Source organism: Ziziphus jujuba, chromosome 2 (assembly GCF_031755915.1).
Source record: "Ziziphus jujuba cultivar Dongzao chromosome 2, ASM3175591v1".
Lineage (NCBI taxonomy): Eukaryota > Viridiplantae > Streptophyta > Magnoliopsida > Rosales > Rhamnaceae > Ziziphus > Ziziphus jujuba.
In genome coordinates this window covers 31211428-31226491 of record NC_083380.1, presented here as the reverse complement: position 1 = coordinate 31226491, position 15064 = coordinate 31211428, and the positions used below count along the sequence as shown (strand labels likewise).

Genomic DNA, 15064 nt, shown 5'->3' with positions numbered 1-15064 from the left:
CTTTATATCAACTAGCAGAAGCTAGTGATGATCCTACAACAAAAAGTGAAGCAATTTCTTTAGCAACATATAAGATTGAAAATTTTAAAATTTTATTAGCTATGATTATTTGGTATGATATATTTTTTGAAGTTAACATTGTTAGTAAATTTTTACAATATAAAGATATGAATATTGCCATCGCATTAGATCAGCTAACAAGTTTTGTTTCATTTTTTGAATGACTATAGAGAAAAAGGATTCACATCTGCTATGATTTGTGCTAAAAAGATTGCCAATGAAATGAATGTAGAACCAAATTTTCGTGAAAAACGTGTAATTAGAAGAAAAAAAGAATTTGATGAGAATGAAATTAATGAGGTGAGACTTTTACTTGAAGAACTTTTAAAATTAATTATTTCAACTATATAGTTGATCATGTTATTTCTTCACTTCAAATTAGGTTTGAATGGTTTAAGATATATGAAGATAATATTGGTTTTTTGTATGATGTAGCAAAATTAAAATTGCTTGGTGATGATTTTCTAAAAGAAAAATGTTTGCCTCTTGAAAATTTTTTAAAACATGAAATATTATCTGATATTAATAGTTTAGATTGATTTTAAGAACTAAAAGTTTTAAAAGAAATACTAAATCCTAAATTAAAAACAGCACTTGAGATACTAAACCTTATTAAAAAATTAAATTCTTTTTCTAATGCATGGATAGCTTATATAATACTACTGACAATACCTGTTAGTATAGATTCAGCAAAAAGAAATTTTTCAAAATTAAAATTAGTAAAATCTTATTTACGCTCAATAATGTCTCATGAAAGATTAAATAATTTGGCAATTTTATCAATTGAAAAAGCTTTATTATCAAAGTTTGAATATAAAAATTTAATTAGTAACTTTGCATCTCAAAAAGCCAGAAAATTAAATTTTATATAAAAATCTATCTTTTAAAAAGTAATATTTAATTTTTTAAAAAAATATTAAAGCCCCAAATATTTTTCTCTGCCTAAAGCCTCAAAAATGCTTGAGATGGCCCTGGAAGTGAATTGCGGTGTTTAATGGTATAAACATGCTTTTTTGTATAAAAAGGGAACCTGATGCCCTTTTTAATGTGTGGGTGGGGGGTGCTGTTTGTTTTCTCTCCAAACTCTCTCTGTTTTCTCTCGAAACTCTCTCACTCTCTCTTCATCTGTCTTCCCTCTTCTTACTCTTTTTGCCTGTTTATTGGTCTTTCAAGGACTCCATTTTTTCCCCTTTCTTTGTCCAACCCATTTCTGTAAAATTTAGAAAAAAAAAAACAAAAAAGCAAGCTTTATAAGCTTAGCAACAAGGTTCGTACAATAATATCGTCTGGACTTTGTGCTTCCTTTTAATGTCTTATTGTTTTTAAATGATACTGCTTCTTTCTAAAACAAGGGGGAACAGCAACTTGCAAAATCAGACCATGCAAAAAGATCGAAAAAAAAAAAAAGATTTTAGAAGGAGTAGAGTTAGATCAAATCAAAAATATATCATAGATTGGAAACAAAAATACAAAAAACAAACAAAACAAAATACAAAAGAAATTGGGAAAAAAAAAAGAAAAGAAATCCAAAAACTGTCCACCCTTCACCTCAAATTTTTAGGAGGAAGGAAGAATAAATAAGGAAAGAAAGAAAAAATAAAATAAAATATATACTCACCAGAGAGCCTAGACAAACTTGAAGCAGGTTCCAGAGCAAAGTTAGTAGATAGTTAAAAAGATGTTAATAATCCTCAAATTTCTCCAAATTTCTAGAAGAAATGCCTAAATATAAGGAAATAAAATTATCTCTAAGGGGTATTTATGGATATGCAATTTGAAAGCAAAAAAGAAAGTAAAACACAAAGGAGATGGTCCTTTTTGAACCATTATTAATAGTAAAACATGACCAAATTCTTTGCCTATTCTTATTTATATTATAGACTAAGGATATATATATATATATAAATTCAACATTCATATAATTATAATTCTGTTTGAATATATATTGGAATGATTTATGATATTCTGGAAACATCTTTAATTTGACTTGGTAAATATTGTAATTATATCTCAAGAAATATTTAAAATTAAATATTTTAGTCACTTTATTATGTTTATGTGTCTTATTATTATAAATTGGGAAATAATTCTAAGGAAATCAAAATTATATATATAACAAGGATGAATCCTAATTATAACTCCATACACCAAAATTGGAAATTTTTTTTTTTAAAGGAAAGAAAAATGGCATATTTAATTCGATAAGTGAAATCTACTCTAGTTTCAAATTAGGCTATCAATTTTGACTTTAATTGTGATAAAATTTTGAAAACCGTAGCCAAAAAATTAGTTTGAAATTTTGAAGAACAATAACAATTGATAATAACAACATAAAATGGACTATGAATTCCAACAGTAAGATGGTTTTTTAGCATTCTTTTTAGCTACATATTTTCGCCGGAAATCAAAATCCAAACAAAAATAATGATATGCATATGTATTCTGTAAGGCAATTTTACAACTCTTCTTATGTTCAAATACGCAACCTGTATTTGTCCTCATACTAATTTGTTTCCATTACACTAATCAAACTGATGGAGCAAAACCAACCAAATAAATAAAAATTTCCATTCCAAAATATTCCACAGAATACAGCATTTGATCATATCATTAGGAATATACAGCACAACATTCTGTGCTTCCTACCTTGTATATACATCCGGACCAAAATAGATAATACAATAGCACTCACTAATCATTTTAACCATCTCTCACAGAATCTGTCTTAGTTTTTTAAGAAAACCGGTGAAGTTTATGTACCCTTTGAGATTAGCCAAAGATGATATAATAAAGATAGCAGTCCCACAGAAACAAAGGCTCCCATTTTAGGATAATTGATTAGCCAAAAAGACATATAGCACAGACCAAAACCTAGTAGAGGGATGAACAGCAGCTGACTTATTTTCCCATCAGGGAGAAGGAAATAGGTAGCCATTGTGGTATTATAAAACATTAAGCTGCTCATTGTAACAACCCAGCCCACACCACCAGCATGCAGATATTTTCCTCTTTGGGCCTGGAAAATCCTCTTACAACCCAACCCTCAAGGGTTTAAAACGCGTCTACAAGGGAAAGGTATCCACATGCTTATAAGTCATGCTTCGTTTCCCTTTCCAACTGATGTGGGATCTCACAATCCTCCCCCCTTGGGGTCCAGCTTCCTCGCTGGCACACCAATCTGGGTACTGGCTCTGATACCATCTGTAACAACCCAGTCCAGACAACTCGTATGCAAATATTGTCCTCTTTGGGCTTGGGTAATCCTCTTACAACCCAGCCCTCAAGGGTTTAAAATGCGTCTACAGAGGAAAGGTATTCACATGCTTATAAGCCGTGCTTCGTTCCCCTTCCAACCGATGTGGGATCTCACAATAAGATGTAAATGGTAATTAAAAATGACCTCTTTAGTGTCTGTTGTTGGTGTGCTTGTGAACTCCCTTCATTTTTATTGAGCTTAATTTCAGTAGCATTAATTCTACTTGTGGTGGTGACAAGAGTTATGTTCAGAGCATGGTTGTCATTGTTGTTATTGTTGGTGGGTTCCAGCCAACCACCTTCAGGGGGGGTCAGCGTAGCCTGGAAAGCAGCCATGAGAATCAGCGTTGAAACTACTAGGAGCACATTGCATGTATCATTACTTATATTCTTTCTGAAACAAGTAGCAAATATTACAGCACTTTCTTTGGATGACAAATTTGATCTCAAATGATCTCTGGAGCTGTTGGAAACTTGGGGAAGTGATTGAGCATTTAAAGCTCCAGCTTTGAGTAGAGTTTCTCTAACTTGTCCGCTATTATGATCTGAGATATTGAGAGCAGTCAAACCCATTGAGTTCTTGACATTCACTTTAATATTACTGTTTATTAGCAGTCTCACTGCCCGAAGATCCAAAAATGATTTAAGATTTAGTGGCTGAACTCAATTTAAAATTGCCTAGCTTAACAAATTTAATGGGATTACTGTCCTTCAACAGATAGTCCTCCAGAGGCAAAGCCACATTGAATCCGAATTTCAAGACTGCTATTACTAAACAAAAGTGCTAAATGGATTAGAGCCTTACCTCTTCTTGATTCATAGTGGTTGCAACGTGGAGCACAGTGTTCCCTTCATCGTCCCTCTAGTTTATGATTTTTCTCTCTTGGATGTCAGAACTTTCATGGCAGGCTCTGCGTAATCATCCAAGTAAGAAATCAAGAGCATCAACCATGTGATTCTCCATTACAATATACAAATCTGTCTCATTTTGAATGGTCACAACTTGGATACTCTGAGGGCAAGCTGATAAGAATTCACTCAAGAGATCAACATCTCCTCGTTCAACTACATAATGAAGAGGAGTTTTACCCTCTCTCCCTTGAACCTGAACAAAATCGCTTTCACAGTTTAGAAATCCGAGAACCATCTTGGTTTCACCATTCTGCAAGGCCAAATGCATGGGGCTAAACCCATCTTGGTTTAGTTTCCGAGCAAATGATGGTTTCAATCTCATAATCTCCCTCGCAAACTGAACATGACCAAAAGAAGCTGCTATATGCAAAGGAGTATCAATATATGGAACATCATCGATGCGATCCAGAACATATGGATCCTCCCCAAGTAATGTTTAAATCATGTTGATGTCTCCATTTTGAGCTGCAGTTTTCAAATTTTTCTCCATTCTTGGTCTCAAATATGATGATGATTAGGAGTACTAAAGCTGCTAAAATTAAAGTGGAGCTTTGGAGAAAACTAGTATTTTGAAGGTGAAAAACTAATATCTGCTAAAATTAAAGTGGAGCTTTGGAGAAAACTAGTATTTGGAAGGTGAAAAACTATGGAAGTTTAGTTTTGCACTATACATAAGGCCCAGCTAAAGTGGAGGTTTAGTTTGGCACTATATATAAAGCCCAGCTAAAGTGAACGCGTTTCACTTTCTTTAGTTCATAATTTCAAACAGCAGCTCATTAACTTTGATAAGAAAATATATATAAAAAAAATCCAGACTAAGATTAAACAAAATGATTATCCTGAAATGAAAAAAAAAATAATGTGAATTTTCGTTTGCTCTTTTATAAAAAATAAAAAATAAAAAATAAAAAATAAAAAGTGTAAAAATTTTAAGATAGAAAAAAGCAAAATAAATTGTATACAAACTCACAACCAATCAGAGCATCTTTTAGGCTAAGGAAAAGGGTACCTCCAAAAGTTGGTGAAAAAAACCACTTCTCTGTGGCTAAAGGAAAGGAAGTAGCTTGGAAGAGTAGGTTGGTACTGAGAAAGTTGACCATGGCCTCCTTCTATGTGGGCGATGGATTTGAATGGAAGTGTTGCTTATTAATTTGAAATTTTCTTTTTCTTTTATCTGCATTTAGTGATACATAATGTTGTATCTCTACTTGGGATTCCATGAATGCTATTAACAAGTAAAAACTTTTACGTGCTATTAGTATTATTAGTGGTTTTGGGCAAGTGGTAACAAAATATATATATATAATAGTGAGATTAAAAAAAAAAAAATAGAAAGAAAAATTGAACAAAAGTGTTTCTTTATCACTTAATAAACTCTATCTGTGAGGAGCAGCAGTTTGCAAAACATGATTGTTTTCTACCAGATACCTAAAAACATTTGTTTTCGATGTATACCCAATATCTTGATGGCTATTTTTTTTTTATTAATTATTATTATTCTTGTTATTTTTCATTTTCAAATCTCACAGCTTCTTAACTGCTATTATACGTTTAGTGTAAATTTTACATTTTGATAACTATATTTGGATAAGAATTATTTTATATTTTTTCTTTATTTATTATTATTACTTTTTTAACCCATCTTTAATTATTATTATTATTATTGTTATTATTACTTTCTTTAATTATTATTATTACTTTTTTGATATCAGCTGGCTAAGTTAGGAAAGGCAAAGCTCTCACTCGGTCCCCTTACTCACAGCATGACTTGCTTTATTCGGTACCTTTCCAAAATGTTCAAAACGATCTTTCGCTGATTCTTTTGTCAGTTATTTTTTCTCCGAAACAATCCCAGAAAAAAATTAATAAATAATACATAGAGAAGGTACGCAGTTATGGTGGATACCGAGGATCCTAGACAGCCGTAATCTAACCCGTTTATTTTCAATCGAATGGCCGGTGTTAAATCACGTTTTTGGACAGTATATAAATGGTCCGATCGGTTATGATAATAGCAGGACCCTATATCTATATATATATATATATTTATAATTTTATTTGAATACATGTTGAAATGATTTATAATATTCTGAAAACACTTTTAATTTGTCTAAATACTATAAATTATATTTCAATAAATGTTTAAAATTATATATTTTAGTTACTTTATTAGGTGTCTCATTATTATAAGTTGAATAATTTTTAAAAAATCAAAACTATATATATATATATATATATATAAGGAGGATGAATCTTAATTATAACTTCATATACCAAAACTGGAATTATACTTTTTTGAAAGGAAAAAAAAGAGACATTTAATTCGACAAGTGAAAACTACTCCACGTTTAATTTAGGATATCAATTTTTGGACTCTAATTGTAATAAAATTTTGAAAACCATAGCCAAAAAATTAATCCGTAAATTTAAATAACAATAATAATTGATAATAACAACATAAAATGGACTATGTCCAACAATAAGACACTTTTAGTGGCTCTTTGTTTTCTTTCTTTTATTATTATTATTATTATTCCCTTCATTCCTTTTAGTTGGGATAATGGATTCCAAATATACAAGATGGAACCCAACTTGACATTTTCTATTGGGCTTCAAAAATGAATAATGAATGAATCCCAATATGCAAGATGAACCCAACTTGACAACAAGTTTAAACGATTACCACTTTAAAAAAAATGATAATACTAATAATACATAAACAAAGCGATTACCTTTGAATAAGACAGCATAGCAAGTGCAACATGAGTAGAAATGTAACACCCCGTCTCAAAGTACAACGGAAAATTTCCAACTTTGACCGATGTTGACCGAAGGGGTCAAAAGTTGACTTTTTGACTCGGTTGGAATTCTAGGTTGACTGAGGTACCGTTACAAAGTACACGTTGGCACGAGTTCATAGACTAATAGCACGTTGAAAACGGAGCTACGGTTTGAAAGTTATAAGCAAAACAAGTTGAGGTCCAAACTGTCCAAGGGGTGCCCGAGTTGACTTTTTATTTATGCAAAGTTGAGCTTTGACTCATGCATGGTTATGAAGTACTCATTGATACGAGTCCGTAGACTAGCGGCACGTCCGATTTGGACATGTGGGTTGAAAGTTATGGACCTGTAGAGTTTTTCAAATACTGTATTATTTTAATATTATTTTTTAAACGTGTAACGATGTGCCACGTGTGACTTAATAAATATGACCATGTGTCACTATGTTGAGATGTCACATGTCAACCATGTTTAATATCATATTATTTTATTATTGTTGTTTTATATAATAATATTATTTTTTTAATATTATTTAATTATTTTATTTTATTTTATTTTCCTTTTTCTTTTTCTTTTTCTTTTCTTCTCCCCATGTGGGGAAAAAAGGGAGGGGGGGGGGGGGGGGGGGGGGGGGGGGGGAACACGGATGGAATTTCTTTCTTCTTCTTCTTCCTTTCCTTTCCTTCTTCCTCTCGGGCCGTTGCCGTTTCTTCGTTTCCGGCCACCACCTTGCTACATGCGCCGGCCAGAGATGAGCGGAGGGAGGAGGCAAGCTCGGCCATAAAATTTCATGGCCACCAGTCGCCGGACGTGCCCAGATCGGGCCGGAGAAGCCACCGGCTGGAAATTTTGTCTCTCCTCTTTTCTTGTGTTTTTCGGCCAACCCAGCTCAACCCATACCTCTATCCCACCATTTTCGACCCCTCTGAGTCCATTTCCGGGGTTAGATTGCCCAAAATCCCCACCATTTGAGAGATCCTTCAAGTTTAAACTCGGCCGAAGCTTTTCGGCCAAATTCCGGCAACCGCCGGTTGAATTGAGCTCAATGGAGGTCGGTAATGTGATCCTCATCTCACAAGCTTTTCATAGACATATAATTTGTCAATTTTGGTTAACGTTTGTGTTAGACCCCCCGGGTACCGGGTATTATTTATCCGAATAAAATATTCATTTATTTGACTGTGTGTGAATTGTGTCTTAGGAGCACCGGTGAGTCGTGGAATTGATCCCATGGAGGATCTTAGGTTAATTGCGTGCTCCAAGTGAGTGACCCACCTTTAAAAATATTTTGGGGCAATTAATTATATTTAATTGGTGTTTAATTGATAATTGAATTATGCTCATGTGGTGCAAGTTAATTATTATTTTATTGTGATTTAATTTTATTTATTATGCATGAGCAAGGAATTTTCAGTAATAAATCGTATGTGGTTTTAATATTATTTTTGGGCATAATTGGTTTAAATATTTTGAGAAAATATTTGTTTAATTTGGTGGTTTAATTTTTGTAATTATGCCTGTGGTATATTATTTGTTGAACCTCTTGTTACGAGAAAAGTTATTGTTTTATTGTTATTGATGTTTTCGTACAGGGTTTGTTAAAAGAAAATATGTGGGATGGTAAATGTGAAAATTGGTATATTTCCCACGGTGATTTTAGAAAAACGGTACGATTATAATTAATTTAATAATTATTTTTGACGCACTCATACAATATTGGTGTTCTTGTGTATATGTGGTTAAAGCGCAAGTTATTATGTCTCCCGTGAGTTGCCATTGGACCGTGGGCAGGCAAGTTTGATATTGACCACAGCCGCCCCCCTCCTTGGCCGGGATGATGGTTTCAGCAGCGGTACTGTCAAAATGCCGAAGTGCCGTTTGCAAGTTTCTCTCTTTAATCTCCCCGCCAGTCGGTGCTCGGGACGCTGGGTATCGGAGGGCATCACTGGTATATGGTGTGGTGTGTCAAGTACAAATTTTTCGGATAGAAATTTCAAATCCCAAAGAGTACAAAAATCATTTATTATAATTTATTACATTTTATTTATATTTGGGGTATTTATTTATTTGTTGTTTATTAAATTATTTGAGCCCTTAGTTTTCGGGAAATACGAATATCAGGTTTTGTGAAAATGTTTTAAAAGGGGAACATTTCCAACGGAGTGAATAGTGAGAGTTTTGAGAGAAATTATTATTTTCAACTATTATTATTTATTATCTATCTAATTGTTGGTATTAATTAAATTCCTTTATTTGTTATATTATTAATATTAAAAGTGTTCGGTAGATAGGGTCACTCACTGAGATGATTAGCATATCACATTTTTAAATTCCGTTCCCCTAGGTCCAGGTTGGGAGACGTTGATCGTTCGGGGCGACCCCAACGTCTCAGTTCGTTGCCGAAAGTCCAAGAAGTATTTCTTCCCTTTTTCCTCTCCATCTTGTATTGCTTCTTTATCTGTCATTGTATTAATTCCACATTTATCTATATAATGCTCTGTATACTGTATTGGACATTTAGTTGTTATTTATGCACTGATTACTGTTATTCTTTTGAAGTGCTGTAATTTGTAGAATCAATTTGTAGTATTGTGGGAGGAATAAGGGGACGATTATAGAAGTGTGTTTTCAGTGCAGGAAATTTGTGGTAAGTCCTACCCTTAGGGGAGGTGCTGCCGAATTTTCCGTTGGAAGGTTCGGTGGTATTTTCCTGGGATCAGGGCTTGTCTAGGGTTCCGGGGAGAAATTCTGGACGGGTCCTGACAAGAAAAGAGCATTTGGACTCCACATTAGATTGGGGATTTGGCCTTAAATTTAGGTTCCCAACCAATCCCTCAAAGGTCATTTGGCCTCCAAATTGAGATTGGTCAGTAAAAGGGAAATAAATAGATTAATTACTTTGGCTATGCTGAATCTGATATGTTATCTTAATGTAATTACAAAGTTTATTTCCTTTGAAGAAAGAGGAGAAAGCTGCCAGAAAGAAAAAAACTGCCAAATTCACTTTCCACTTTTGTTCCCTTCCTCTTATACAGGGGGAATTGTTTGATTTTTGTACCATGCTTCAAATCCTTGTTTCCACTACTTTCAATCACAACCCAATCCCTAAAGATGGGAATAACTCCATAGTGGTCATTTTTAGAAAGTATCAACTGCATCAAGGATCCCAATTCTGTAAGAAATGCTGAAGCCTGAGAAGTTGTTGTTGAGAGATCCAATACTTCTAATCCATTGAGTCCATTAAGATTTTATATTGATTGATTTACTTTTTACAATTTTTTTTTCTTTTTTCATCCTCTCGCCGATGTTGAGGTTAATTACAATATTTAATCATATCTTGTTAGTTATTTATTTGATGTAATATAAGTGACATGACCAAAAGAATTTATGAAATGGGCATTCTTTTATAACATTCTTAATAACTGGATGAAATAATTGGAGAAACCTTGAAAGCTTTGTTCATTCATTTAAGTATTAAATAAATAAAAAATTAAAAGAAAAAGAGAGGGAAAAAAAAAACAAAAAGGAAGCAAAAGGCCTTGTTAATAACTCAAAACCAAGCAAGATTACTCCCGAGTTAATTCATAAACCCATCCCGAATTCTGATTAAAAATTATCCCTATATGACCAAATTTTTTTCATCTAATTCTTTCTGTATGCATGGCGTTGGATACCAACAATATGCTACACTTTTTAGAAATTAAAAAAAAAAAAAAAGAGAAAAAGAAAATTCACATTAATTTTTACATTTTTAGGATATTCATTTTGTTTAACAAAGCATTTCCAATGATTGCATTGCCAAAATATTGCATAGGAATACTTTGCCCATATACCAGACCATTTTTACATGTTAAAGATTTCCCTTCACAATTTCTTGTTCTGTATTATATATATGCGACGCTCTTTTGTTCAGGTTGAAGAAAACTGAGAAATGAGAGAGTAGAATAGGGATGAAGAGATACAAAGACTGGGTTGTTTGGGGGAAAGGAAATTTGTAGGAAAGAGAGCAACAATGGAAATGTGATGGGAATGAACTTGACTGGCCTGCAGGTCTGCGGAAGAAAATTGAGGCCAAAAAATTGATTGGAGAGCTTGATTTTCCATTTTCCTGCATGAATGTAGACTGAAGAGGTCAGGCATGGGTAGAAGTAATAGCATTTATTGAAACACTCCAAGATGGATATGGACTTAGGAACATTACATGACAACGATATTACAGGAATTATACAGGGAATTTTCTTCCTTCCCCTGATTTGTTTGTCCATTTGAAATTTTCTGAATTAAAGAAAACATCAAAAACAGAAACAAACCAACAAAACAAGAAGACAAATCAATGTTTGAAACCACAAAGAAAAAAGGATATCCTCCCAATCTTGATGAAAATCACCCATTTATTTTGTGGTAAAAGAAAAGAAAGTAGCTTGGATGGGTGAGTTTGTATGTTGAGGAGGTTGACTATGACCTTTTAGGCAATGCACAAGAAAAAACAAAAGTTTGGAAATTTTATTTTTCTTTTAGTTGAATTTAGTGATTAGAGGATGTTGCATCTCACATTGGGATTTGATCAAACAAATAAGCAAAGCCAATCAACAAAAGAAATTTGCATTCAGAAATATTACATGACTACGGCATTTGATCATGTCATGATAAGTAGACATTCAAACATTCTCTATTTCCTCCTCTGTTCATATAATTGGATCAAAGATATCATAGATTTTAACACTCTCACTGACTCTGTGTACGTTTTTGATGAGCTTCATCACAATGAAAGCAATGAAGGAGCAATCAGATGGAAACTATTTTATATTATATATCAGTACAAAAACTATAATAACAAAGATTGCCATTTTGGGAGAAATGTTTAGCCTAGAAAATATATATCAAATAATAAAGGAATAGAGAGGGATGCTCAGCAGCCAACTCATTTGCTCACTCGGGAGAAGGAGAAAGATAACCAGTGTTGTAGTTAAAAAGTGTTATATTGTTAACGACTAAATAACCACAGAAAATTGACATAATTACTGTCCCTGGTTGGTGTGCTTTTGAACTCCCTTTGGTATTATTGAGATTAATTTTAGTACTATTGATACTACTTGTGGTGTTAGCCAGAGTTATGTTCAGAGCATTGTTGTTGTTGTTGTTGTTGCATTCTTGAAAGTGGCCAAATGCCTCCAAGGGACTTGGTGCAGCCTTGAAACTAGCCTTTACAACCAGCTCTACAACTACTAGTAATAGATTGCAAGTATCATTCCTTGTATTCTTTTTGAAATGAGTAAAAGATATTACAAATTCTTCTTTGAATGACAGACTGGATCTCAGATGACCTATGGAGTTGTTGGAAACTTGGGCAGTGATTGAGCATTCAAAGCTCCAGCTTTGAGTAGAGCTTTTCCAACTTGTCTGCTGCTAGGATCTGAGATATTTGGAGCAGTCAAATCCACTAAGTTCTTGACATTTACTTCACTTTTACTATTTATTAACAATCTGACTGCTGAAGATCCAACAAATGATGTATACTTTAATGGCTCGATTCTGTTTAAAATAGCCTATTTTAACAAAGTTAAAGGGATTACTGTCCTTCAAGAGATAGTCAAAAGGCAAAGTCACCTTGAACCTGAATTTCTTCACTCGCCTAAGATTAGAAAAAAAAAGTACTAAATGGATTAGAACTTATCGGGGTTGATGCATAACAGTTGCAATGTGGAGCACAGTGTTCCCTTCATCATCCTTTCGGTTTATGAATTTTCTCTCTTGGACATCAGAACCTTCATGGTAGGCTCTACCGCAGCCCTCCTAATAAGAAATCAAGAGCATCAAAATTGTGATTCTTCATTGCAATATGTAAAGCAGTCTCATTTTGAATGGTCACATCTTGGATACTCTGCAAACAAGCTGATAAGAGTTTTGTCAAGAGATCAACATGTCCCTGTTCGGCTACATAATGATGAAGAGTTCTACCCTCCCTCCCTTGAACCAAAACAAGGTTGTTTTCAGTGTGTAGACATCCTTGACCCATCTTGTTTTGACCATTCTTGAGAGCTAGAAGCATGGGACTAAAGCCATTTTGATTTAATTTCCGACCAAATGATGGTTTCAATCTCATTATCTCCTTGGCAAACTGAACATGACCAAAAGCAGCTGCAATATGCAAAGGAGTATGGATAGTTGGAACAGGATCAATATGATCCTGGAGATATGGATCCTCCCCAAGTAGAGTGTAAATCATGTTGACATCTCCATTTTAAGTGGCAATTTCAAGTTTTCATCCATTCTTGGTCTCAACTTATGACGATCAGGAGTGCTAAAGCTGCTAAATTAAAGCGGAGCTGTGGACAAAACTAGTATTTTGGAGCTGAAAAACCAATATCTTATAGCGTAGGTTTCAGTTTGACAGTAAAAGTCTTCATTTTTTATATAAAATAAAGTTATTAGATAGGACAAACGGAATCGAGATATATATTATAATTAGTAGATGAAGATTCATCAGAGATTTCCTACAAATGTTGTTTTGGTTGCTTTGTTTAGTAATATACGGCCATTGGGGTCTTTAACGAAAGGATGATCAGTAATCTTTAATTACTTAGATTTAATTAAGAGAAACTTCTCAAGAAGTTGCTGGTATGTGAAAAGTTGATAAAATACAAACTTTGTTAGTGTAATGACACTTTTGTTGCTGTCTTAGTTGCCTTTTTGCAATATACGGGTAATATATATATGTATATATTCATTTTTTTTTAAAAGATTTTATAACTATTTATTTTAAAAGAAAAAAAAATAGAGTTTTTATCCTAATAGGTTATACTTATTTCAATTTTATGAGGAAATTGACCCAAAAAAAAAAAGAAGGATATTTACTTTATTTTTGGTTTTATAAAAATGAAAAAAAATACGTTTTACTTTTAAGTTGTTTTCAACTTTGTGCCACTAGGGTATCGGCGAGTAAGTCGTCTTCTTCTTTTTATTTATTTTTTCTTCTAGCCTTAAAATCTATTAGGGTTAATATTAAGGGCTCCTGATCTTAATTTTGGGTTTTGATTTTTTCATTTAAGATTATTAAGGATCCAATATTTTAGAAGATTTTTGAATTTTGAACAAGTTTGGGAACATAGGAAGGAGGATCATAAATCTTTGAAGTTGCTCAAGGTTGGTTTTCTGATTTTTTTTTTCCTGTTATATGATATTGTTTGAGATGTTTTGGGGTTATAGAAGTATTGATTAAGGCTAATTTGAAAAGTTAGATTTAATTACTTAGATTTAATTAAGAGAAACTTCTCAAGAAGTTGCTGGTATGTGAAAAGTTGATAAAATACAAACTTTGTTAGTGTAATAACACTTTTGTTGCTGTCTTAGTTGCCTTTTTGTAATATACGGGTAATATATATATATATATATATGTATATATCTGTTTTTTTTTTTTAAAGTTTTATAACTATTTATTTTAAAAGAAAAAAAAATAGAGTTTTTATCCTAGTAGGTTTGGTTATAAGTATATTTCAATTTTATGAGGAAATTGACCCAAAAAAAAAGAAGTATATTTACTCTATTTTTGGTTTTATTAAAATGAAAAAAAAAAATGTTTTACTTTTACATTGTTTTCAAATTTGCACTGCTAGGGTCTCTGTAGGTAAGTCTTCTTTTTTTCTTTTTTTCTTTTTTTCTTCTAGCCTTAAAAGCTATTGGGGTTAATATTAAGGGCTCTCGATCTTAATTTAGGGTTTTGGTTTTCCCATTTCAGATTGTTAAGAATCCAGTATCTTTGGAGATTTTTGAATTCTGAACAAGTTTGAGAGTATGGGAAGGAGGATCACAAATCTTTGAAGTTGCTCAAGATTGGTTTTCTGATTTTTTTTTTTTTTTCTGTTATATGATATTGTTTGAGATGTTTTGGGGTTATAGAAGTATTGATTAAGGCTACTTTGAAGTATTTTTGTTGAAACCCTAATCTGGAATTTATATGGGGATCTGTACAGAGTGAATATTTGAATTTATTTAAAATACTTAAAATCTTCTTTTGGAACTAAACTTTTATGGATCAAATTAGGCATGCTTATGAATC

General features: G+C 32.7%; 1 protein-coding gene across 1 annotated transcript; it reads right to left on the bottom strand.

Moving 5' to 3' along the window:
* Positions 1-4234: 4234 nt before the first annotated feature.
* LOC132800791 (uncharacterized) lies at positions 4235-13234 on the bottom strand. The gene is made up of 6 exons (XM_060815079.1): positions 12792-13234; positions 12582-12640; positions 12352-12421; positions 12031-12259; positions 10067-10160; positions 4235-4584 (listed from the first exon to the last, which is right to left on the bottom strand). The coding sequence occupies exons 1-6, from the start codon at positions 13232-13234 to the stop codon at positions 4235-4237; spliced, it is 1245 nt and encodes a 414-aa protein (XP_060671062.1).
* Positions 13235-15064: the final 1830 nt, after the last annotated feature.